General features: G+C 45.2%; 2 protein-coding genes across 2 annotated transcripts in view; both read left to right on the top strand.

The window, feature by feature from the left end:
* EXOC8 (exocyst complex component 8) overlaps positions 1–24,901 on the top strand; it is a 100,698-nt gene that overhangs the window by 16,032 nt on the left and 59,765 nt on the right. The window lies entirely within an intron of this gene.
* EGLN1 (egl-9 family hypoxia inducible factor 1) overlaps positions 15,232–24,901 on the top strand; it is a 36,668-nt gene continuing 26,998 nt past the window's right edge. The window contains exon 1 of the mRNA XM_069852280.1: positions 15,232–16,385. Within this exon, the coding sequence (XP_069708381.1) occupies positions 15,519–16,385 (867 nt within the window). The 5' untranslated portion in view covers positions 15,232–15,518. The remainder of the gene's footprint in view (positions 16,386–24,901) is intronic.

Here is a 24,901-nt window from a genome sequence, read left to right as displayed (position 1 = left end):
GTCTGTTATGGGTTATATTAAATCAGGTCATCTTGCCTATAGCCTCTCCTTGACCTGTTTCCTGAGGCAACTTGGAGCTTGCAGCAGTTAGAATGCAGGTGTGAGGAATTTGGTCTGGGGGTGGCAGGGCTACTCTGGCACCCTGCAGCCACCTTTCCTCGGGGCTCCTTATGCTCTTGCCCATCATGGGAGTGGTGCATATCCTTGAGGCGACAAGGATGAGGCCTTGGGACACCAGGAAAAGTGGTGTGGGAAACAAAACTGTCACTGCCAGCAATTCAAGGGCCTGCGACTCATTCACGGAGAGCCCAAAGGTTCTGTGGCACTTGGGGGTGTTGCAGCAGCAGGACGCCTCCGGCTGCACTCCTTCTTGCAGCAACCTGGGGTGCAGCAACATTGCTCAACCCTCTGCGCATGTGCAAATAAGTCCGCGGGCAGGTATAGAGTAATACCATCAGCCACAGTAAACATGGGGTTGTATAAACTGAGTTGAGTGCTTCTCCCACTTACATAAGGATGTCAGTGAAAAGGGGTGACAAAATGGCAAGCAAAGAGAACACCTGTGAATCAATATCCGCAGAGCAAACGTATATGCGTCTCAAAATGAGAGAAAGGATATTGAAGCAGTGAAGGTATAAAAGAAGGAGACTTTGGCACAGTTTTGGCTTTAAGGCTAGCTAAAAAAGACCGTAACTTGAAAATATTACCCAAAAAAAGAGTCTGCAAGACTGAAAATAGCATGGATATATCAAGCTTTAAAAAGAGATCAGAACTGAAGCCTACGAAGGTTGAAAAAGTCATGAGAGACAAAAAAACCAGCATGAACTTTACAGCTTATAAAAGACAGAGAAATCTAAATTAAATCATACTAACTCACACTACTTGATCTCAATCTCCAGTCAACTGAGCCAAAACAAGCAGACAGTTTTATTTATGGTTTGTTTTTATTTTTTTTAATTTTCCTTGGATGTACAAACTGAAGACGCTGTATGCCAGACCTCCCATGCTTCTCATGTATGGACCATGCTTCTTGCTTGCACAGGCCTTGCTCTCCTGCCAGCACCTCAAGCATGTGCTTTGGTGCCTACCTCAAGAATTGCCTGCAGGACTGAAAAGGGGAGAAACAAGAAACTGTCTGTCTGGAACAGGCTGTGTGAAAATCCCTCCGCTTTCTGCAGTTCAGACACCTGCCCCAGGTTTGCAGAGCTTTGCAAAGCATTTCATGTGCTACCTTGTCCTGCTGGTGGCTTAGGATGCCTACCAAATATGGCCAGTGTCCTGGTTTCGAACAAGTAGGTGCCAAGTTGCCCAGAGAGCAGCAGCTCTGGCTATGACCAGGGACCTGCAGCTCAAACAGACGGCTGCCTAGCAATCCTTGGCACCACTGGGCATGCACCCAGCTGCCTGGGGGGCATTTGGGACTTTAGTTCTAGACTCAGAACCCTTAGATAAGCATATATCCTCCTCAGGTACTTTAATCTTTCATCTGATTTAACCCTCCATCCCTGCTCAGGGGTATTAAGGGCTTAATTTGGCATTTGCAATGGGACCAAGATAGATGAAGAGCTTAAGGTAAAAAGGACAAGGTAAGCAAAGGGGCTGCAGCAGAGGCTGATCCTTGTCCCATCTAGGGGACAGCACAGAATTCTGTCATTCCTGCTGTGTGGTGCTTACCGGACACAAGCTGGCTTAGCATGGTTTGGCCAGCCCCTGCACGAAGATGAGGTGCTCAGTCCTGGGCAGCCATGTGAGGAGCACGCAGGCAGCTGGGGCAGCTGTAGCACTTCCTGGGGTGGCGTGGGGAGAGGAAGGAAGCAAACAGCCCTTCTAAAATCCCTGCATTGCCAGGCATAGTCATACATGCAGCCACATGGCAACAACTAGGCTGGAGGCCCAAGTTTTCCTCTAACTGTAGTTGAAGGGTTAATGTCCCAGTCTACCCCACCCTAGCTCATCACCATTCTCCTGCTAACCACTACTACCTTCCCAGGTTTGTCAGAATAACTGCTTGTATGTGCTTCCCTCATGCTTCCCTCTGCCCTCTGGAGTCAAAGCGAGCCGTGCTAGCTCAAGCAATTCAAACACAAGGTCTGTCTAAATCTAGTTCATTGCTAGTAAATAGGTCAAGGAAAGCTGGTGGGGTGTGTGTGTGTGTGCGCCTGAGTGCTAGGTGAGTGGTAATCTCTTCAGCCAACAGACCTGGAGTTTAAAGACTGGCTTACGCACCTCTGTGGTGATTTGTCCCATGCATCCAGAAGCTAAGACAGCTGATGTTTGCTTTCCATGGCTCACTGTGTTCAGTGCAAGCTACACTGAGAGGGAGAATATGGTCAGAGGAACTCCAGATGTGCCCAACATTTTCTCATCCCCACATGCTCCTTGACTGCCTCTTTTCCACCAGTTCTCTGTGGGTATCATACAGGTCCATGCAGGGACAAGCAAAGCCACACGGCCCTGTGCACACTGCCAGGGGCACAATCCCTCCTTGCTGCAATGAGCTGTGAAAGCAGGGGAGGTCAGGCAGTCCTGGTGATGCGTGAAATGCATTTCTCTGTCTCAAAAGGGTAAGAGAGCAGTGACGCTGAGACGCCTTCTTGCAACGGGGATTTTCATGTACCTGGTTGCTCACAGCTAGGAAGAAACTGTTTTGGTGCTGCTTTAAACGCTGGCATCTTGACTGCTGGGTTCTGGCAATGTAAAGGAGAGGGATATGCTCCCCTTATACGTGTAGTACATGTTCTGTGGTGTAGATGGGTTTGGGGTTGATCTTACGAAAGCACAGAATTTGCAAGTTCTCACCTCTTCCTTCCTTCTCCAGCACTCTCAAACCATTATGCTGCACACTCAAAACAAACCGCTTCCTTGCAAGCATCTGTTCTGCCAAATTTTATGTAATTCAGAACTGCAAAATCACTTTCTCCGGAAACCTTAGTGAGCATCAGTGTGAGACACTCTGACAAGGGGTCCGAGGACACCTGGCATTCACTTCTCTAGATGAGCGAGAACCTTATTCTCTCTAAATAAGATGATTATCAAGGGGGTGTTTGTGCCCATTCTTGTTTTTTGGGGACTCTCCTCTCTCTTTGCTGCCATGACTCATAAAACTTGTTAAACCAGAGTATGCCTAGCAGGAGAATGTTTAATTACATAGCAGTTGCAGGGTAGTGATGGAATTTATGTTTGACAGGCTGATGGCAAGATGGCTTTATCTACAAAGCCATTCAGATGTCAGCATAGCAAATGCCATCCATAAGGCTGGGCAAGCCATACCAGGCACCAAAACAGCAAGAAGGAAGGTAAAATAAGTGCCACGAGTTGGCTCAGGACACTGGTGGTTTGCATAAACAGCCTGAAAACGTGCCTGTCATCACCACGTCTGGGTCAACATGTGGAAACATTATCTGGTAAACCAACAGCCTTGCACTGCAGAGTGACCTAGATAGGAAATACTGTGCGGGGAGGGAGAAGGTGTGACTGTGCACTGTTGTAACACATGGATCAGGCTATTTGCTGCTGCTTTTATCTGGCTGTAAGAGTTTAACAGTCAATAAACCACTTCGAAACAAGTTCTCCCTCCCTTCTCAGGCACTCTCACAGCAACACAGCATGTTGCCATACGAATTTATGAACAATGTATTTCAGTGCTTAGCAAAATATTAACAAAGTGTTCTGAAAACCACTGTACACATCTCAGAAAGGTGTGTACCACTTCAAGAGTACATCCTTAAATTTCTTTGAGGCTGCTCAAAGGGATTACACTAACATTGGAGTGAGTACTCCTGTGTGTGTAAACAGGTTTGTTTACATGAAGAAAACTCTTTCCAGTCTGGCCTTTGAGACTGCAGCAGACAATTCAGTTGAAGCAGGCTAGGAGAGGCTAGGATGATTTTCCTCACTGGAATCAAAAAGCAAAGGGAGCTAATGCATGCTACTGTTTGAAATCCCTTCCCATTTGAACATGTCATGGTGTACTTAAAAGCTATGCATATAACCAAATAATTTGCCATCAGTTCTGGTTTTGTTTGGTTTTGGTGTTCTTGTAATTTAACACATTTTACCATATATTCTAGCTCATCTAGGATCAGTTTGTTCTCATTTCAAAACTCCACCATAAAACTTTAGTGTACTGAAAGAAGCAAGTACTGTTTTGACATGGAAAACACATCTCTCTCATCTTGAAAGAAATTGTATCTGGATGACACTTTCAGGAAGGCAGAGGGATGATAATCCTGTAGGGCAATGGCTCAGAGTTCCTATATTGTAATTTCCATATTATTTTTATGTCAACAAAATAAAGATCTCTCTAAATTCTGAAGCTCTGATGGCAAGAAGAAAAACACATAAAGACTGCATATCAAAGGTCTTTGAGACCAAATAAAAACTTACCTGTAGCCCAATGCGTTCAATATGTAGCCTCTGAGCAGGAAAATGGTTTGCTTTCATTTTTCATTCTTCTGTAGACAGAATGTTGTCTCCCAAAATAGCTTTGCTGTCTCCAAATTCTTGTGCTTAGTCAAAAGTAAGCCTCTGCTTTTAGATTTTCAGATTTTTTTTTCCAAAAATTATCAACAGGCAATAGAGTATTCCTCTTTCAAATGTATATTAACCAAGATTTGATATTACCATGAGGCCAAGCTATTAGAAGTCAGAGTGAAATTGTCATTTCAATCACATCTTTAAAGTTCTTCCTTTTGAAAATACTACATGAAGCCTGACCCCAACAAAAATTTTGCCCCACATTTAAACTGTAAATAAATCTTCAAAAGTACACTACAGCTAAATTTTGGAAGACAACACTCTTTAATCTGCTGTCACAATTAAGGGCCCAATGTTAATGAAAATGTAGAGTGTTAGAACAGATTTTTCCAGCTTATGTAACAGTCAGCCAGTTTTCTTCTACATTTACTTATATTTTAGGAACAAATTTCCAAATGTTTTGCTCTTGGGACTTACTCCAGAGTTATGTTTGTGATTACTCTGTCCCATATTATCTCACTCATGAAAGTCCATCTGAGCAATTAAAATTTTTCTACATAATAAACGACAGTAATTCTTAGAGCATTAATTGCTGTTTTCCTTGATCCCAGTGAAATAATTTCTCCATTTGTTCTGGAGAGTGAAAGATCTCCTCTTCAAGAGTGTTTCCTGACCAACTGAGGGAATATTAGGTGTCTGTCTTTGTTATTTGAAGCTGACAGTCACTGTGGCTGCATTTTCCACTCTGCCAGCAGTAGTTTCTGTGTGGGATCTAAGGGAATTTTTCCCTGTGCAGATGTTTTTGGGAAGAGCAGTCCATCTAAATTATTTTCTTTTCATCTGTCAGCAGACCCTCATCTCACATTCAAAGAGATCCTGTTCCTCTTCCTGCTCCCACCATGCCACTCCATAAGTCTCTTTCCAATCCTTCCATCGGAGCTCAGCACTCCCTTGCAGAACAGAATTGCGAAATCTCCTCGGAGATGAAGCCCTCCTCTATTTATAGAGCACTGAGGATAGATGAAAGTTTCCAGAGAGCTTTCTGGAAGGGGTCCCATCTAGCTGCTCTGAATGCTTACAAAGGAAAACAAACTTGCTACCTTGCTTCATAGTTTTGTCCTGCATATAGCATTCACTAAACCTTTGCAATAAAATACATAGTGCACCAGGCAAGCAATTTGATGTTATACATTGGCATTTATGAACCTTTGAAGAAGTTTTCTTCCTGACATGCCTTGTTCATATCTGGATTACAAATGAAAAAATCAGAGGCTTGGGGTAGATTATCTAATGTGAACCAACAAACTCAATTTATCTTTATTCTAGGTCTGTGATTCAGTGCTATCTTAAGAAAACAGAGAGGGAGAACTGTTTTCATCTTTGTGCTGTAGTTTTTTTCTTAAAAGACTCAGTCTCTTGAGGCCGATATTTTTAATTTGAAAATAAGGTTCCATTAACAAATGCAGTGCTAAATGTTGCTCCACAAAAATATGATTCAGCATTTCTTTTACTCATATGGCAGGTGAAATCAGGAGTATTTCTTAAAATAGGGGAGAGATGGTCACCCTACTAAAATAAGGTAACAGCCAGACTGGGTACACAGAGCAGGTATATTCACAAACACACGAGCCCTTGTGTGCATATGAGCTAGCCGTGTTTGGCCTCTGACATTGATAAGTTGCTGTTTATTTAAAAAAAAATGCAAAGAAAAAAAAAAGCAGCAAGGCCTTAACTGTTTTTGCTCACAGCACATGCCTTTTATTGGGGGATATGTTTGCACAAGGGAGCAGCATTGCCTCCCACTGAAATTTCAACAACACGTACCATTTGGTAAATAGGTGAGGACAGTCTCTGCCTATGCTCTACCTGTTCTCTCCAGTTCAAACTCTATCTGTATTCCAGAATGAGGAAACTGTAATCTGAGGAACCCTTTTAGGAATCTGTTTTTTAATGAAAACTCCTGATCGTAGTCCTAGCATTAGACACAGTCTGAATTTAATGTGCCACCCCTCGTCCCAAACAAACAAGAAAAACAAAACCGTCTAAGAAACAACAACAACAAAAGAATAATGCCAAGGAGAAAGTGTAGGCCTAATAAAACAGTAAGGAAAAAGTGAAATCTGCCTCCTGACAAGACAAGCATTATCATCTTCCATTGCACTGTGGGTAGATGAAGAATGTGTGAATTCCTTGCTGACCTGTTTTTTGCTTCTGCATAAAAATGAAAGGCCATTTCTTCTAGTACCAATAAATGCCACCTTATCTCTAGGTCACTAATTAGCTGGCTGAGAGAGCAGGGAACAGGTTCAGGTGTAGCAATTCTAAAAGCGACAAACCAGTGTAGCACAATAACAAGACTCAGACACGGCCCAGCCCTAATTACAGCTTTGTAGCACATACTATCACTCTGAGAGCAAACCAAAGATGTTAATAATTCATATTCAGCCATGTGCTTGCACAAGCTCCTGTGAAGCTTAATTTTCTGGGACCTAGTATTCAGGTACTACTTTGTAAAAGCTGTCCAGTGTACAATTCCAGTACTACATTTTACTGGAATCATTAACAGCATTGTGCTGTCTGAAAGTCCATTGAAAGAGATGAAACAAATAGTGTTGATTTAGATCATGCAGGGGGAAGACAACAATTTTTCATACTAATGTAGGAATTTATATTATTATATATCCACTACTGACATTCCTGGTTTGGCAAATATTTGTAGTTGGTATAAGTTAGGTTGCTTGGGAAGTGCTTTAAAACATGCTGAAATGTGTTACTCTGGTATTAGACCAATAGCATTTGCACAAGAGGGTTGTGCTTGTTACTGCAGAACACCATCATAATAAGTGTTCTTCAGTGTCACCATTTTTAAATCCACATTTGTTCATGTGGAAGAAATATTTTAATCAACAGACTACTAAAATCTTAAAAAAATCCCCCACCCTACAAAATGTGAGTCCCTGGCATGCTCTTCACAGAATCAATAGCCTAAAACACCTCTCCCTGCATCCTTCAACAGCAGAATCAGCTGATGCTAGTCACCTTGGTACAGAATATCCTGCACTTTGGATCTGCTGATTCCCTCAATACAGTTTCAGCTTCCCCCTCAGTTAGGGGGAAGGTAGAAATGGTTCGTGTTGTATAACATGAAGTAAATAAGGGTGAAGTTGACATGACTGAGTCAGCTTACCGTTCTGACCTGGGTGGTCCTGCTTTTCCCTTCCTGACTCCTGGCTTTGCTGGTCCACACCCTCTCTTGCACCACATCAAACCACTGGGTAAGCCGATCAAACTTGTTAATCCAACAGAAAACTATTCTCTTGAACTGACTCACCAAAGGGCTTGACAAGTGTGGTGCTAAGGAGTGTGCTGCTGGAGGGAGCAGAACCACCCTTTTTGGCACGCAGCAACTCAACACCATGACTTAAACGCATCACAGCCGAAGAAAACATTGCAGAATGATACAAGAGGAGCACTGAAGCCAAATAAAAGGGCATGGAGTAAAAGCCTGTGCATTTGGGAAGGACGGAAATGCAATAAAAGTCATCACAAAACCTTTGGGATAGCGGAGGCACCAAAGGGAGAATGGCAGGAGAGAGATGGGACATCGCATCCTGACATGCATCAGAGGGCTGCATGGGAACACACAGGCACTGTCCTGGCAAAAAGGGTAACAGGGAATGCAGGAGAACACGGTGCTGAGCTGTACTGAGTCCATCCAGACTGCAATGACTCTTCAGGCTTCAGGCTCACAATGTTTGTGTGCATGTGTGTGCCTCTAGCCAGCCCTGGCAAAGGTGAGCTCTTCAGGACAGATGTGCTCTCTTGATAGTTTAACAAAACATGAGCTATAATATTGTATCCTCATTGTTCAAGAAAAGGGGGAGGACACCATTGTTCACTTGGAAAACAAACAAAAATGAAGTCTGACCCCATTCTTCTTGAGAAATTGCCTCATCAAAAAAAAAATCAAACCCCTAAGTCTTACTGAGGTATAACACCTAGTAGGTCTTATCAGCTCAAAACCTCCTTATTATCTTTTCCTTCCGCTCTTAAATTACAGAGACAGGTTTCTCTTTTCATAGCAGCAAATGTTTTAAGCTTGCTGTGTTCTTAGAATCCCTCTTACTGGTACCACTGCCTCAATAAGAAAAAGAATTCAGAGAGAGATCAGAAATTGTGCTAGGCAGCTTGAGAAAGGAAAAAGAAACTCTATCTTTGCCCAAAGATAAAACGTCCAGTCTCTTAACAAATACATGTTTTTGGCTACAGGAGCAGGTTTTGGGTTCCTCTCGAGATCTGAGTAATAGTTTCTAGGCAATCAAGGAAGAAAAACAGAGACTGTAACTCATGAAAGAGCAGGATATATTGCAATGCATGAGCTAAGGTGCTCTCAAGCTTCCCAAATCAAGGGACACAGAGCAAACTGTCCTCCTTGCCCACACCTCGGGGCATCCCTGTTCTCTTTTTCTGAATACAAGGCCAGGCACTTGCAGAAGAGAACTACGTGCCTGGCAGCTGAAAGACAAGGGAAGAGAAAATATGATGTGCAATAAATCAGGTACGCAGAAAATAATCATGGCAGGCCACATAATCCTAACACTGCTCGGTATTGTTTTCACCTTGATGATCTTTCAGCATGTCACAATGCTGAATCATGATGACACAGGGACAGGAAGCACATATCAGATGCAAAGTCAAAAGGCCATGTTATGATAGTGGCCCTACAGAGTGCTGGAGAGGCTTTCTTTATATTGGAGTCCCTTCTTCTCATGCTGGAAGGCTTGTCTGCATCAAAATAGAGAAAAGTTTCTAGAGCAGTTCACATAAATTTGACCTACATACAGATAAAACAGGAATCTTTTTTTTTTTTCCCAAAAAGTGCTTATCACTGTATCAGTGTATGGATTTCAAACAGCATTTAAAAAATGTTCTCTCAAAGTAGTTTTCTGTCCCTAACTGGACCTTAAGCACCCTGAGGGCCTGCTGGCTTGCTCAAGTTAGAAGCCGAAAATGTACACCATTTTCAGTCTTTAGCAAGTTAGGAAGATCTTTTCTAACCAAAACCAGAAATACTCCCTCTGGAGAAACCTCACAAACAATGTGGAAAAAGCTTTTCAACTTTCCATGGTGCAAAGTTTAAAATGAGGACAAAACTGGAATGAGTCAATCTTGAGCATTTTCTAAGCTCTTCTGCTGCACTTCCATAGCCTGACAGATACAGACATCTGGTAGCAGCATTTTCAGTTAACAAAAAAAGAAAAAAGTGGACATTGTATCATACTTTCCTAACGTAATTACTTTTTCTTTAAATACAAATAGAATTATTAAAGCAGTCCAATATTTTAATCTGCACAAATCTCTCTGGATTGACCAACCCTAACCATATTTTTGGTGCAATAAAAAAAGGCTGTGTTCCCAGGGAAGCAAACGCATATGATTTCAGACAGATTCAGGGACAGCAAAAACAATTTTAGTTGAAGAGCCTGGAGGAATCCCGCAATATTAAACACAATATTAAACACAAGTTTACACAAAGTAATTGAGAATACTTCTTATAATCTAGCCCAACCCTTATAAACTGAGATTATAATGAAACTCTTTTCCTTTAAACATTACACCATTATGATATTCAGTGATAAACAATCAAGGTATTCTATTACTTTAATTTCAGTAGAAACTTTTATGGAAATTCTGCAATGGCATCAACAAGCACTAAGTGGGATGGAAGGTGGTCCAGTGTACTGTGAATTATTTTGAGGGCTCTGAGACTGATTCTCTGTTACCCTAAGGGCTGCTTGTCACTTCAGACCACAACAGAAGAATATCAAGCTCTTGGTGTATCAGAGAGCTGAAGCCTGGACCTTGAAAACTGCAGAGACTCCTCGGGCTGTGAAGCCACAGAGTGACTCGATGGAACCCTACGGCTGTGAAATTAAACCAGGCATGCTCCTAGCACAGCACAGCACAGCCAGCACTAGCACAGCCGGCGAATAACTCTACACTTTCCTGATCAACTCTAATCAGTGACCTTTTCCTTGCTTTGCAGAAAGAGGGGCAGGGGAGGTATTTGGGAGACAAATAAACCACGCTAACCCTTTGCGTATCTCAGGGAAAGAGTGTGCATTCAGCAAAGAAGCACCTGCATAGCCTTGTGCACATACTTTGCACAGTTTGTCCTTAGAAAGGAAGTGAGTTTAAGAGAGTCTCCAACTCAGACAAACAATTCTCTAGTTTTATTTGGAAAAGCTGCAAACCTGTTACACTTCACTTGCTAGTACGAAAAGCAAGTTTGAAAAATGCCACTGTCAAGATCAGTGAATAATGGTTTAAGTGGAATAAGAGCAGTCAGGCTGAAGAACACAATGGAGCAGTCTTAAGGGAAAGAGAGCGAGCTACAAGCTCCCAAGTTCTGAATTTTAATTTTGATGCTTTTGTGGACAAACACCTGTCTGACTGATGCCTTACATTAAAACCAGCCTCAGGAGCATCCATGTAGCTCCAAATGGCCTCCTGGTAGCAGTGAAAAACTCAGCTTGGAGTCCCAGGGAGCTGTTTTCTTGTTGACAGCAAAACTATCTCGAAATGGGATTACTTTTTTTCTTTTAAAACTTCATTTCCAAGATGATTTTGTTTTGTGAATCAAACTTCTCTAATCTTGTTATTCTGCATTCCCTGCTCTTGCTGGGCTTCAAAGATTTTTTTTTTGGTTGTTTACACAACCTTACTGCTGCAGTACTCAAAACATATAAAGCATGGTATAAATGCAGCTATTATTACTACTTAATGAAAACAGAATACTTATTCACTGACAAATTCCTTTTTTTTTCCCCACTTCTAATAAACATATCAGATCTATATCTAAGTGGTGACAAAAAACCTGTGACCTTGCATATCCCACAACATCCTCCTCATGGCTGGTATGTAAGACTTTTCAGTTGCATTCTCTGCAAAGCAGTATGTCTGATCATTACCTAGTCACCAGTCAAGGTCTTTTCCAGCATTCACTGACACAGACAAGAGATTAGGTATCTTGGAAATGCCGTGCTTGGGGAGCAAGTGAAGAGCGACCTGCAGAAAAGAAAGAAGAGGAAGTCCCTTCACCTTCAGTTTTGGCAACCATCAAAGTGGTCATTTTGCTTTGTATACCACGTTTCTTCTTGTTGTGCTGTGTCCTTACACTCTCTTTGGCAATGAAGAGAGTCTCTATATGCTTGGAAAACATTTCTAGCATGCTGTAATATAAATACTCATCGTCTTCCAGAATTTCCTTACCACCACTGCTCTTTTTTGCAGCTTTGTCACTGGATAACCTTCATTAAATTGTTTTGTGCTGCTGGTGAGGTGCTTCAGTCATAAAATATAACAAATACTTCAAATACCTGAAGATGGATTTTGTTGAACTTGGTATTTCTGTTGACCATGCTTGGGAACAGTGTGTCAAGACAACCCGAAGTAGCTCAGCACATTAGCAAATGTAAAAAACTAAGATCAAGGCTTTTAATTGCATCACAAAAGACATGTGGGAAAGAAAGGGAAAGAACAAAACAATTTTGCAGCCAAATTAGTCCACAAATTAATAACTATCTTTAGGTTTTAGCTAGACACCATATTTGTACCTTGGTCCCTTTCTTATTTATTTTATAATTGACTATTGAGTTTCCAGTCTGTGACTTTCATCTCCATTATGTTTGCTGAGGGAGTACACAACAAATACAAAAGGTCTTTAACTCTTCAGTTTCTTTCTGGCAGAACATCATTGTTTGCATTTTTTAAGTTTTTGAAAATAACAGCCTTGACTCTCTTCTCATTTAGCCCAGTTTAACAACACTGCAAGTCCATGGAATTCAGTCGCGTTAGTCTCAGTTTAAAGCAAAGTTGAGGAATGTCTAACCTAGTATTTCTGACAAACCTCGTACTCCATTAGTTAAAGAACAACTCCCATCAAGCCTAGATTAAAAATCCATCCAATTTATGCTGGGGAGGTAAAAATCATTTTTAACCCACTTTCTTCTGCCTCTGCCACTGTATTTTCTTCCCTTTAAGAGCAATGAGCAAAGAAATTAATAATCTGCAACTTTATCAGTTGTTAGTTCCCAGCTTTTCCAGTTCATTCGGCTTTTTTTTTTTTTTTTTAAAATCAGCCTTGGAGCTTGCTGATCACATTCACCTTGAAATCTCATCCTTCGGGCTTTCATGACCTTGTCCTCTCGGTACTCCTTTTGCCTTTCTAATAATTCACGCTGGTTTTCCTTCTCATTTTCTGTGTATGTACCACAGGCATTTGCAGCCTTGGCACTTTTTTTCTCCTTTTATAACCTTCACATAGCACATGCAGTGCCTAACAGCCCTCCAAGTCCTGTTGCTATGTCAGTTAATTTTAAATCCAGTTCTACAGAGAGAGATAAGAACCAAACCATTTTAATTGCGTATATAAAGTCATCTCACTGCAATACAAGTGTATTACAGTCTTAAGCTTCACAACCGCCTGTGAAGAGTGAAAGCATTACTATTCCTCTACTACAAGGGCAAAGAAAAACTGGTTTATGCAAAATCACTGCCTGTGGTAGCCTATGGGTTACCAACCAGAGGATCGATTTCACCTTTCTGCCTCCAGATCTGTATACTGGCTCGTGTATTTGACACTTCTCTGATTGTTGATTGGATTTGCTTAACTTGCAGGTGGTGTGCATCAGTTGCAGGTGCTGTCTCCCACCAGCCCAGCCCATGGAGAAAATGATGAGAAGACGGGCAGCAGAACCCCCAGCCAAGGAGGAGTCCTTGCTCCAGCTGACCATGCGGCCCTGAGGCACTGACCACCATGCTGGGCTGCATCACAGGGAACTGCGGAACACACTGCGCTTTCCTAACATCTACTAAAAGCAAGGAAGCGAAGCCACAGTTAAGCCAAATCAATCGGAGCTTACACATCACCGCAGAGGAGTCCAGATCCTCATGCAGCTTCTGACGGCTGATGTGACTGTGTTGAGACCTACAGCCTTCCACCAACACCACTCTGCCAAAACAGCTTCCTTTTGCCTGTCAGGGGCTTTGCCATGTTGATTACGGCACTGGGCCTAACGCCTCATTTCAGCAGCCACATCACCTGCTCCTTCTTCCTGCATTTTGCCTTTATTTTCCTTAACTGGCCTGACTCCGGCCTTTGTTAGCGCCAAGTCAGGAGGAACACAAACCACATGCTATTTAGGGGACAGCCAGCGCACGTCCTGCTCCGCCAGCTCTCCGTCAGTGTTACGGGACTGACAGAATGATAAATAATGCAATCTCATTTATATGCCCTGTGTTTTCTTAAAACCGTGACTGGTTAGATGAGTGAAGATGTTTGAAGGTTGGACTGGATGATCTTAGAGGTAATTCCAACCTTAATGATTCTATAAAATAAAACTCCAAGTTCTCCCACAGGCCAGGGATGGTGGAGGTGCCTGGGCACTCCAGACCGGTGACAGCACCCCAGCCTGAGCCGAGTTTCCTGGAGAGGTGTCCTGCTGATACCGAAAATGCCGGCAAATTAACTCTCTAAGACTCATTTTGGAGTTTTAGAAATCACGTGTCATTTATCAGGCCTGGGCAACGTGAGGGAGCCATCTCCATCAGTCGTGTGCAGCGAGACAAGAGCTGGGACAGGATGTATCTCCCGCTTACACGCAAATGGATAAATTTTCCTGGAAATTTTATATATGTTCTGTTGCTTTCCAAGGTCTGACTTTAATGTTGTTATGAAACTTTGTCAACAGTCAAATCTCTTGCTAATTTGGAGCTTTGAAGCCAGCTCTGCCTGACCTTGCATTAGAGATGGGGAGAGACCCCAAACAGAGGTGGTCACAGCACACATGTCTGTTCAGCACAGATCACACTGTACACAAGGTGTTGTCATAAAAAAGATATGGAACTGTTGGAATGGGTCCAGAGAAGGGACACAGAAATGATCAGAGGGCTGGAGCACCTCTGCTATGAGGACAGGCTCGTGAGAGTTGGGATTGTTCAGCCTGGAGAAGAGAAGGCTCTGAGGAGATCTGATAGACCTTTCAGTACCTGAAAGGGGCCTACAAGAAAACTGGGGAGGGACTGTTCACAAAGGGTTGTAGTGACAGGACGACAGCCAACAGGTATAAACTGGAGAGGGGCAGATATAGACTAGACACAAGGAAGAAGTTCTTCACCATGAGAGCAGTGAGGCACTGGCACAGGTTGCCCAGGGAAGCTGTGGCTGCCCCATCCCTGGGGGTGTTCAAGGCCAGGTTGGATGGGGCCTCGGGCAGCCTGGATTGGTGGAAGGTGTCCCTGCCCATGGCAGGTGGGTTGGAACTGGATGAGCTTTTAAGGTCCTTTCCAACTCAAACTTTTCTATGATTCTATGAACAGTGCACGGGAAAACACCCCTTGGAGGAAAACACGCTCTCAGAGGGTCGTTGTGCCTGACTTCCAAAGAAGACAGTCGGCTAGAGGAAACTTGGCTGTAGCTCAGCTTAAACCCCTCTCAGCACTCCCCTTTCCCTCAGAGCCGCCACCTCCCGCACGTCCCCGCGGGGCCCCCGCGCGCGCTCCCGCCCCGCCCAGCCGCGGCCCCGCCCGGCCTGACGCGCCGGCGGCGCCGGCGGGCTGCAAGTGGCGTACGTGCGCCCGGGCGGCGGGAGCGGCGCCGCCTCCGCCTCCGCCTCCTCCTCCCCCTCTCCTCCCTCCTCCTCTCCCTGCTCTCCCCGGCGCAGCGGCGGGGAGAGAAGGCGGTGGCCGCGCCGCAGCGGGCGCAGAGGCCGGCGGGGAGCGGAAGGGCGGCCCCGCACCGCGCCAACCCCCGTCCCCCTCCCTCCCTCCCTCCCCGCCGCTCGCATGAGGCGGCGCTAGCGGCCCCCGCGGCAGCCCCCGCGCCCGGCCGCGAAGGAGGCCGGCGGAGGCGGAGGGCGCCGCGGCCATGATGCAGTGAGGGCGCCCTCCCTCTCGCCGCGCGGCCGGGCGGGGGCCCGCGTTAGCGCCGCTGCCGCCCGCCTCCTTTACATAACGCGGCGGAGCGGGGCCGCGGCGGCGCCATGGCGAATGACAGCGGCGGCGGCGGCGGGGCCGGGCAGGGCGGCGGCGAGAGCAGCGGCGGGAGCGGCGGCGGCGGGAGCGGCGGCGGCTGCGGCAGCGAGCGGGACCGCCAGTATTGCGAGCTGTGCGGGAAGATGGAGAACCTGCTGCGGTGCGGGCGCTGCCGCAGCTCCTTCTACTGCAGCAAGGAGCACCAGCGCCAGGACTGGAAGAAGCACAAGCTGATCTGCCGCGGCGGGGGCGCGGCGGGCGCGGCAGGGGGCGCTGCCGAGCCCCGCGGAGCGCAGCCCCCGCCGCCCCGAGCCCGCCGCGCCGCGGGGAAGGGCGCGGAGCCGCCGCCCCCGGCCGCCCCGGGCCAGGCCGCCCCGCTGCCCGGCGGCCGCGCGGCCGCGGCGGGGCCAGAGCCGGAGGCCCCCGGCGCGGCGCCGTCCGGGGAGGCGGTGCTGCTGTACCGGGACAAGTCGAACCTGTACCCGGGCGGCGGGCAGGCGGGGCCCGGCGGCGCCGCGCTGCGCCCCAACGGGCAGACCAAGTCGCTGGTGCCGCAGCGGCTGGCGCTGGAGTACATCGTGCCCTGCATGAACAAGCACGGCATCTGCGTGGTGGACGACTTCCTCGGCAAGGAGCTCGGGGGGCTGGTGGCCCAGGAGGTGCGCGCCCTCCACCACACCGGCCGCTTCACCGATGGGCAGCTCGTCAGCCAGAAGAGCGACTCCTCCAAGGACATCCGCGGCGACAAGATCACCTGGGTGGAGGGCAAGGAGCCGGGGTGCCAGACCATCCGGCTGCTCATGAACAGCATGGACGATCTCATCCGGCACTGCAACGGCAAGCTGGGCAACTACAGGATCAACGGCAGGACGAAAGTGAGTGCGGGGACGGGGACCTGGGGACCCCCGCCCTCCCCCTTCCACCCCCTGTTCCCTCCCCCGTGCGTCCCGTCCCGCTGCCGCCGCGCTCCCGGGGAGACGCTCGGGTCCAGCCTCGCCTGGAGACGGGTCGGGAAAGTGTTTGTCCGCTTCCTCGCATTTCCAGAGCAGGAACAAAACGCCGTCTCGTTTATATCCCTGCGTTTTGTTAAATCCCTGACGGGTAAGATGAATGGAGGCGGCTGTCGGTTGGACCGGATGACCTTACAGGTCGTTTCCAATCCTAATGATTCTGTGACTGTAAAACTGTAAGTTGTCCCGCGGTATCCCGAAAAAGAAAAAAGGGAGTCGATGTACTCCTCGGCCCCTAAAAAGCGGGGGCAGCGTGTGGGAGTCACCGGCTCCCGGGAGGAACAGCCCCGCGCACCGTACCCGGCGCGGCACCTTCTGACTGGTATGAAAGTGTCTGTGTGTAACCTTTGCAGGCTCGCATCGGTGCGTCGGGGTTTGGTAAGTCCTGGCTCAAGGTGCGGGTTGGCGAGTGCTGGGCTATAGAATGCGCCTAGGAAACCCATATCGGTGGGCGAGTGCCTCGGTAGCGCTGTAAATTGAAGAGGTGGTGCTGCTGCGGGCAGCAGGCACAGCAGCGCGGAGCAGGATGTCTGTGGGGAGAGGCTTGGGTTTTTAGTATAATCGAGTCTCTTTTTCCTCAAAAATCTTACGCTTTAGCTCTACAGTGAGACCAGAGAACCGAGTAAAAAATCTCCCTTTGTCAGCCTAATTTGCAATTCCCTTTCACTCATTTAAATAAAATTCACGCCCTTGGTAAAGGGCTAGCAATGAATATTCATCAGTATCTTTTCAGTTTAAAAAAAAAAAAAAGAGGAGGGGAAGCCCCATCACAATTTGCTACCTCTATTAAAACATAAGGAAGCTAGTGAATTGGTAGGAGCCATCCTGCCGTGGTGGTTGCACTGTCACAGGCAGGCTGTTGTTGCTGCAGCTGCAGAATCACAGCTGGTAGGAAGCTGCGGGAGGGAGGAGGGGAGGAACTGGAAGGCAAAAAACAGCCTTTCATTTGTTTTACGGGAAATTTAAACTCCTGTGATAAAGAAGAGTGGGTGGGAGTTTTTCAGTTTTTTTTCAAATGTGGTCTCTGCGTACCTTTCGTTGAGCCAGTACTGTGCTAAAACGTGTTAAAGGGAACGTAGTCTAGATTCCTCCTAGATCCCTGTTGGCTTGGACTGTTCTAAGCCAACTTATCTTTCAGACAGTCATAAATCTCTTTAAGTCCCCACTACTTTAAACTTGCACTCTAAAAATATCTGTGGCTTTGCTGGGTTTCGATTTTGTGCAGTAAGGAGGAATACTGCTTTTGGTTTTACTTGCTTCTGTAAATAATATGTGCCAGGGCTTTAGAAAAAGACTTGGAATTGTAATCCTGAACCACGGCATGCCAATTCCTGGACTACTGTACCTTTCTTAGTAGTAACTATTGCCGTTTGTGAAAGACGGGGAGAAATCTATTTGTGCCTGATTTTTGTGGAGGAACACCAGAGTAAGGAAGATTATTTAGCCCCACTTGGTTTTCATTCACATTTCATTTTTACTGGTTTAATTTCTAATAACTGGATCAAAATGTGTGGAAAGGTAGCACATGGTGACTGACTGAGCTCTTATGGAATAATTTTACTGCTTCTGTGACCGTGTTGCAATACTGTGGTTTGCCTAGTTGGTGTGTGTAGAACTTAGTGTACCGTTTACTGAAGGTGCTAAATAAACCACTTTGCAGCATCACTGGTGAGACTTGTAATTCCACAGCATATGTACCAGCAAAAGAATTCCAGACCTAGAACGCTGCCAGCGCTAGCTGCACAAGGTGATGGACTGGTACAGTATTAAATTATTGCAGCTTGGCATGGCACTTCATGTAGTGGGGGATCTGCTAGAATTGGGCTGTGCTCATAAATGTCAGGGATGTAACTGAGTCTAGGAGCTTGTGTTTCCTCAAAGTCATTTACTCAGAAATTAGATGTGCAACGTTGTAGTTTTCAGGAGAAGGTGATTTTGTATTAACAGTTGTAAAGAGGTGTTGTTTGGGGGGGGTGGGGAGTGTTTAAAGCCTAACTTCAATTTTCTTTTATTAAATGTTTACATGAAAAGCAACTAAAAAAGCCCAAACCACTTGCTGATCATTTTAAAAATTATTGGTTTGGGTCTTGCTGCAGTGTCTTCTTAGAAAACTGGCTTTGGTTTTGAATGTTGTGCAGGGCTTGGCATTATGTCGCAGGAGTAGTAGGAGCTTTTATTGAATCTTTAACCTTTACCAGATCTAGTTCAAGCCTGTCCTATTAGAAGGAATGAATCGCAAAGAAATCTGCTCTGCACACAGTGTACTGAAATTCCTATCCTCTCTCTGTTACTGAGTCTTGAAAAATGTTTTGTTAACTAGATATACCTATAAAATCTTATTCTCTGCACTTTAACTAGAAACTGAGTACTTATACATAAGTGAGTTGTTATTGATCAAAGATTTTAGTGACACTGTTGAAGTAGGCTGATTGGTTTTGGTGTTGGAGAAAAATAGCTCTAGATAAAATGGAAGAGATGATAGGTAGGTTATCCCTTCAAATTTAGTTAAACCTTAACTTGTATACCTCTGAGTGTTACTGGTATTGAACTTGCCATCACTTCTACGAAGTGTCTAGAAGCAGAATATGAAAAAGGGAGAACAAATAGGTCTGTTAGGGGGAAAAAGCAACATTATTTTAGGTCTCTCTTAAACTGATTTACATTCACCAAGGCCAGTCTCTTAAGGTAAAGGGCATGAAGTAAGGTAAAATGTTAAGTGTGAGAAATGTGAGATTTTAGATTTCAAAATCTGTTGGGGATTTTCTCCATATTATCAATATTAGGTAGCCCGGTTAAACGGATGTGATGTTGCTTAGACATGATGATCGATAGATTACTCTCCAGCCTGAAAGGTATCTGTATAGCAGTAGGTATAAACTAGCCAGCTGCTTTCCAGGTGGATGGACTGTACAGCAGCAGGTGTAAGAGAATAACTATTTGCTCATCTCAGAAGTCCTGACTTACTGCATTCCTTGCTTTTGTTCTTAGTCTCCTTCTTCCTAGACTCTGCTTCCTTCTTTTCTCTAGTAGTTGGTGGCACATACTTGCATATGTGAGCTGTAGTGTCTTTCTCCTACTTCCTGTTATTTTCTAGGTTTTTCTTCTATGTTCTCTCAAAATACTATTTCTCTTTTCCTTTCTCTTATCAGTTACCACACTTGTATGTGCATGTATTTCTGTTTCCTGTCTTAGCCAGTGGAGGTGTAAACCATCAAAGTTAGGGAATTAAATCCTCCTGAATCTCACCCAGGTGAGAAGGTTTTTAATCTAGATTATCTATAACCTCATGTAAATATGAAGTTTGCATTCTTTACTGGTTTTGCCGTAACTTTGGAAGATCCCAGTTGTTGGGGATAGTAATCTCTGTATCTGATCCATCGCTGTTTCTGCTTCTGCTCCCATCACACACAGTGCCACCTATCTCATAACCCTACCCTGTGTTTTTTATTGGTAGGAAATTGAACAGTTTGACAGTCCTTGTTTACATCCTTTCACTTTTTGCTTCATTCCCACTCCTTTGTAACTCAACAGAAGAGCTACAACTCAAATTGCTCCTTTTTATTAATGCTTTCTTGTCTCTACCAGTGGCACCCGCTGCTTCTCAGCCACCAGTGGCTTAAAAATCTGCTTCATTGGCTGCATGTTGTGCAAGCTTGCTGTTGTGCTTTTTCTTGAAATTGTTGTATTATATAGTTGCTCATCTCTTCTTCTGCCTCCAATCTCAAAATAAACTGACCTGATTGTAAGTACTGCAACACCTGCTTATAATTCCATGAATGCCCATCAGTTTTCAATGTGATGCTGTGCTAGAGTGTCCTAGAGCTTTCTGAAGATCTATAACGCCCTGGATTCAGGGTAGCTTGTGCTCTGTTAAGTCTTCTCCTTCAAAGTCTGTAATTCTCCTTTAGAAAATAATCCCCCAAGAGTAAGTGAATTTGTTATGCCCTGCTGTTGGCTTTTCTAGAAAATGTAAAGAAGAGGCTCTCTGCTCTAGCCATTTATTTGTGCTGCAAACATCTTGGGTTGATGTTACCAAGGAGAGAGAAATACAACTAAGGAGCAGTAACCAGCTGATAGTGCTGAAGCTATCAGCAGTTGTTGTAAAACTGAGAGCGGCAGAGTGAACACGGGAGGAGGATTAGCAAGTCCAAGTTTTGCAGATGCTGTTTAAAATAACATACAGGAGATCTGAGCATGATTTCTGGATGTTTTTTCCATGTTATTTTTCAATATATAGGTGTATGTGTGCAGCAGTGAGAAGGCAGATGAAGATATGAAGTATAGAATAAGGTCTCAGTAACCAAGAAGGTGCTGAGAAGTGATGGTGGTGGCAAGGTGCTGGTAGAAGGAAAGTGAGCACAGAGGCAGGTGCAGGGCTCTGCTGCAGCTCAGGTGAGTCTTGCTCTGCTCTGAGGACCCAAGAACTGCTTTTGAGGATCTGGGTTGAGGCATGTCTGTAAAGTGGGAGGCTTCCCTTTGGTTTGCTTGTGGCATGCCTAGTTAGAGAGATCCTTCTGTGTAATTTGCGGGATTTAGTTCATTATCGTGCCTTGAATTTATTTCTTGGTAGAAAACTTACTGAACTAAATGATTCCTAATGGATGACTGTATGGGTTTGAAGTTGTCACTGAGTTGTGGGAAAGTGTAGCTAGGTCTCTCTGTCAGCCAATACTTACTTGATTTGGTTGACCTTGATACAGAATACGACCAATGCTCATCTTTTGATTCATTTCCTGACAGCAGTGTTTCTGTCGGCGATGCTGTTTTCTTCTAGATGGGTGTGGTGGTCAGTGAAAGACTGAAGGTGATTCATAGATATGCAATGGCCTACAGTTTCTATATCCCTGTTCGGGTAGAGTCCTCCATGCAATGAATACAGTTCCGTTTGTTGTTCCTTGTGGACAAGCACTTTGTATCCCAAACAGAACAGATGAACAAAAGGCTGTATGTGGTCTGTAATGCAAATAACCTTTTGACCGAAAAGCACAGCATCTGGAAAAGACACTTCTTTATGGGCAGCGAAAATGAAGACATAAATGTTGCTGAGATTCTGGTAGGTTCTCCTACTAGAGAAAATTGCAAAGCTGTCCTACTTTCTGAGGGGCGACTGTGTGATGATTTTAACTTTCAAGTGTGTTCTGAATACGACTTGTCTGAGGGTGAGGGGCACCACCTGTGACTGCTAGGAAGAAACTGCTCCCTGTGTCTTAGGCTGTAGCTCAAGGAACGCTTCTGGTTGGTGCTGCTGGAGAAGTAGTCACTGTTCTTTGCCAGAATAAGTATTTACATGGCCATCCTGTGAACTGGTTTGGGGAACTGATCCATCTGAAAAATCAACTGGCAAAAGCAGTGCTCCTGGTTCAGTGTTCGGATGTTTGTGCTGGCACAAGGGACTGGCAGATGGTAAGACTTTCTTTCAGCAGCAATGCAAATTTATGCCAGCTTTAAGTGTTTGCCAAACTACAGCCTTAGTTTAACACTTAAGGACTGATTATCCCAAAATTTGCCTATGAAAGTTCAAACACAGTTAAAAAAATCTGTACTAGCTGTATATATTTTTCTTTCTGAACCTTTTTCTTTGTTCTTCCATGTTCAGTGTGAGACTTGATTCATCCCATCAGAAATACATTCTTCAAAAAAGTGTCTTCTCCAAATTAAAACTGGTTGGGTTTTTTTTTCCCTCGTTTCTGCCCCCCACTCAGTTTCAAAACCAACTTGCTAGATAGATTTATTATGCTTGTTGACTGTCCCTGTCCATTATTCTAGAGTTTTATTAGCACCAGAAGCATTTTTGTTTTCTCTGTTTCAAGACAGAACAGGACTGGTGTCCTCTGCGATGAGCAGTGTGCTGCTGGCTGCTGCTGGTAAGAAAGCTCTCTGCTCAGCCACATCCCCTTGTGCTGGATCCAGCACTCACTCTGCTTCAGGGACTCTGTCTGAGATGAGCAATTTCAGTTATATTTCACTTTTCTCATCCTGTCTCCTCTCTGTTCCCTGGTGCATTAGGATAGTTCTATGAAATTCTGGGTTGTTTTGTTGCTTGCTTTTTCCAGGATTTTGTGACTGTGCAGCTACAGTTAATTTTTGAGCTGTTGCTGTTTTGGAGATTAGGAACGCACAGCCTTGTGTTTTGTGCGAATCAGTGATTTCAGTACACTGTGGGTAATAAATTTCATTTTTTCCTGTCAGAGGTATTAATGACTTTCTGACTGTCTTGCTGCTTTGACGTGTCTGTCTTCTGAAGAATGGGCTGAATTCAATGCAACCAAAAATTAAGCGGGATGTTCCTTATAAACTGTACAACTCGAGAGGAAGGGCTGTCTTCCCTTGCCAGTGGCCTCTTGGACTGAAATTCCTTGGAAGTGATGCGCTGCCAAGTCATAGGACTGTCTGAACAGCAGTTCCCCTCAAGTCTCTGGGTCAGTTGTATCAGTAACCTTGACTGGGTGTTTGTTTTTCTAGACTCTCCTTAATTTCTGAGTAGGTTGTCAGCTGTTTCCTGCAAATGGATCAACAGTTATTATTCTCTTTCATGATGTTTACCTGCATTCATGGTGTTGGTGTTCAGTTGAGGTGTACAGCCCGTCCTAGTTAATATCCAAGAGCTTTTGACTTGAACGGGCTAGGCTGCTATTGGGATTTCTGCAAAATGCTGTCTTTCTAGTTGTCGTCTTGTATTGAGTGCTAGTTTGGGACTGTTGTGAGTGGGTTGTTTAGTTAATTCTTCAGTGGGGTTTGTGGGGCTGGCTCCCTGTCTCTTGGGCTGGTGCTTTTTGTTACTTTACAGTAAGGGGAGTGACTGTGGGCCATCTGACGTCCGTGCAAATGTTCTTTGGAAGTACATTCTGAGTAAGTTTATCAATGTGAGATCATTGATCATTGGCATGTTTTTTACGCTACACTAGGGAAATTGTTTGCCCACCTGAGGAACCTGAACATATATAAGTCTGTGGGACCTGATGAGATGCATCCCAGAGTCCTGAGGGATTTGGCAGATGTGGTTGCCAAGCCACTCTCCCTCATATTTGAAAAGTCATGCCAGGCAGGAGAAGGCCTTGGTGACTGGAAGAAGGGTACCATTGTACCCATTTTTAAAAAAGGTAGAAAAGATGACCTTGGGGATTACTGACTTGTCAGCCTCACTATTGTGCCTGGGAAGATCATGGAACAGATCCTCCTAGAAGCTATGCTGAAGCACATGGAGGATATGGAGGTGATTAATGGCAGCCAGCACGACTTCACCAGGGGCAAATCCTGTATAACCAACTTAGTGGCTTTCTATGATGGGGTAACTGCAGCAGTGGGTACAGGTAAAACAACAGATGTGATCTCGCCTTCTCTGAAGCCTTTGACTCGGTCCCCCACAACAGCCTTGTCTCTAAATGGGCGGGAAATGGATTTGATGGGTGGACTGTTGGGTGGATAAGAAACTGGTTGGATGGTTGTATTGAAGAAGTAGTGGTCAGTGGCTCAAAGTCCAGGTGGAGATCTGTGACAAATAGTGTCCCTCAGAGGTTACAGGGCTGGTGCTGTTTAATATCTTCATCAGTTATATTGACAGTGCACCCTCTGCAGGTTGGCAGGTGAAAACGAGCTGAGTGGTGCAGTTGCCCCACTGGAAGGACGGGATGTCATCCAGAAGGACCTGGACAGGCTGGAGAAGTGGGCCTATGAGAACCTCGTGAGGCTCAACAAGGCCAAGTGCAAGGTCCTACACCTGGGTGGGGGCAATCCCCAATTTCAGTACAGGATGGAGGATGTTGTGATTGAGAGCTGCCCTGCAGAGAAGGACTTGGAAGTCCTGGTCAATGAGAAGCTCTACGTGAGCCAGCAATGTGCACTCATAGCCCAGAAGGCCAACCAGATCCTGGGCTGCATTAAAAGAAACGTGGTCAGCAGGTTGAGTGAGGTGATTCTGCTCGCTCCTCTATTCCTCTCTTGTGAGACCTCATCTGGAGTATCGTGTCCAATTCTGGAATCCTCAACATAAGAAGGATATGGAGCTGTTGGAACAAGTCCAGAGGAGGGCTACAAAGATGGTGATCTGAGGGCTGGAGCATCTTCTCTACAAGGACAGGCTGAGAGAGTTGGGGTTGTTCAGCCTGGAGAAGAGAAGGCTCTGAGGAGATCTTATAGCAACCTTCCAATACCTGAAAGGGGCCTACAGGAAAGCTGGAGAGGGACTGTTTACGAAGGCTTGTAGTGATAGGATGAGGGGGAATGGGTATAAAGTGGAGAGGGGTAGATTTAGACTAGACATAAGGAGGTGCTGAGGCACTGGCATTGGTTGCCCAGGGAAGTTGTTGCTGCCCCATTCCTGGAGGTGTTCAAGGCCAGATTGAATGGGGCCTTGGGCAGCCTGATCTAGTGGGAGGTGTACC

The sequence above is a fragment of the Phaenicophaeus curvirostris genome, chromosome 2 (genome assembly GCF_032191515.1).
Source record: "Phaenicophaeus curvirostris isolate KB17595 chromosome 2, BPBGC_Pcur_1.0, whole genome shotgun sequence".
Classification (NCBI taxonomy): domain Eukaryota; kingdom Metazoa; phylum Chordata; class Aves; order Cuculiformes; family Cuculidae; genus Phaenicophaeus; species Phaenicophaeus curvirostris.
The sequence above is the reverse complement of the archived record's forward strand: the minus strand, read 5'-3'. Positions and strand labels throughout refer to the sequence as shown.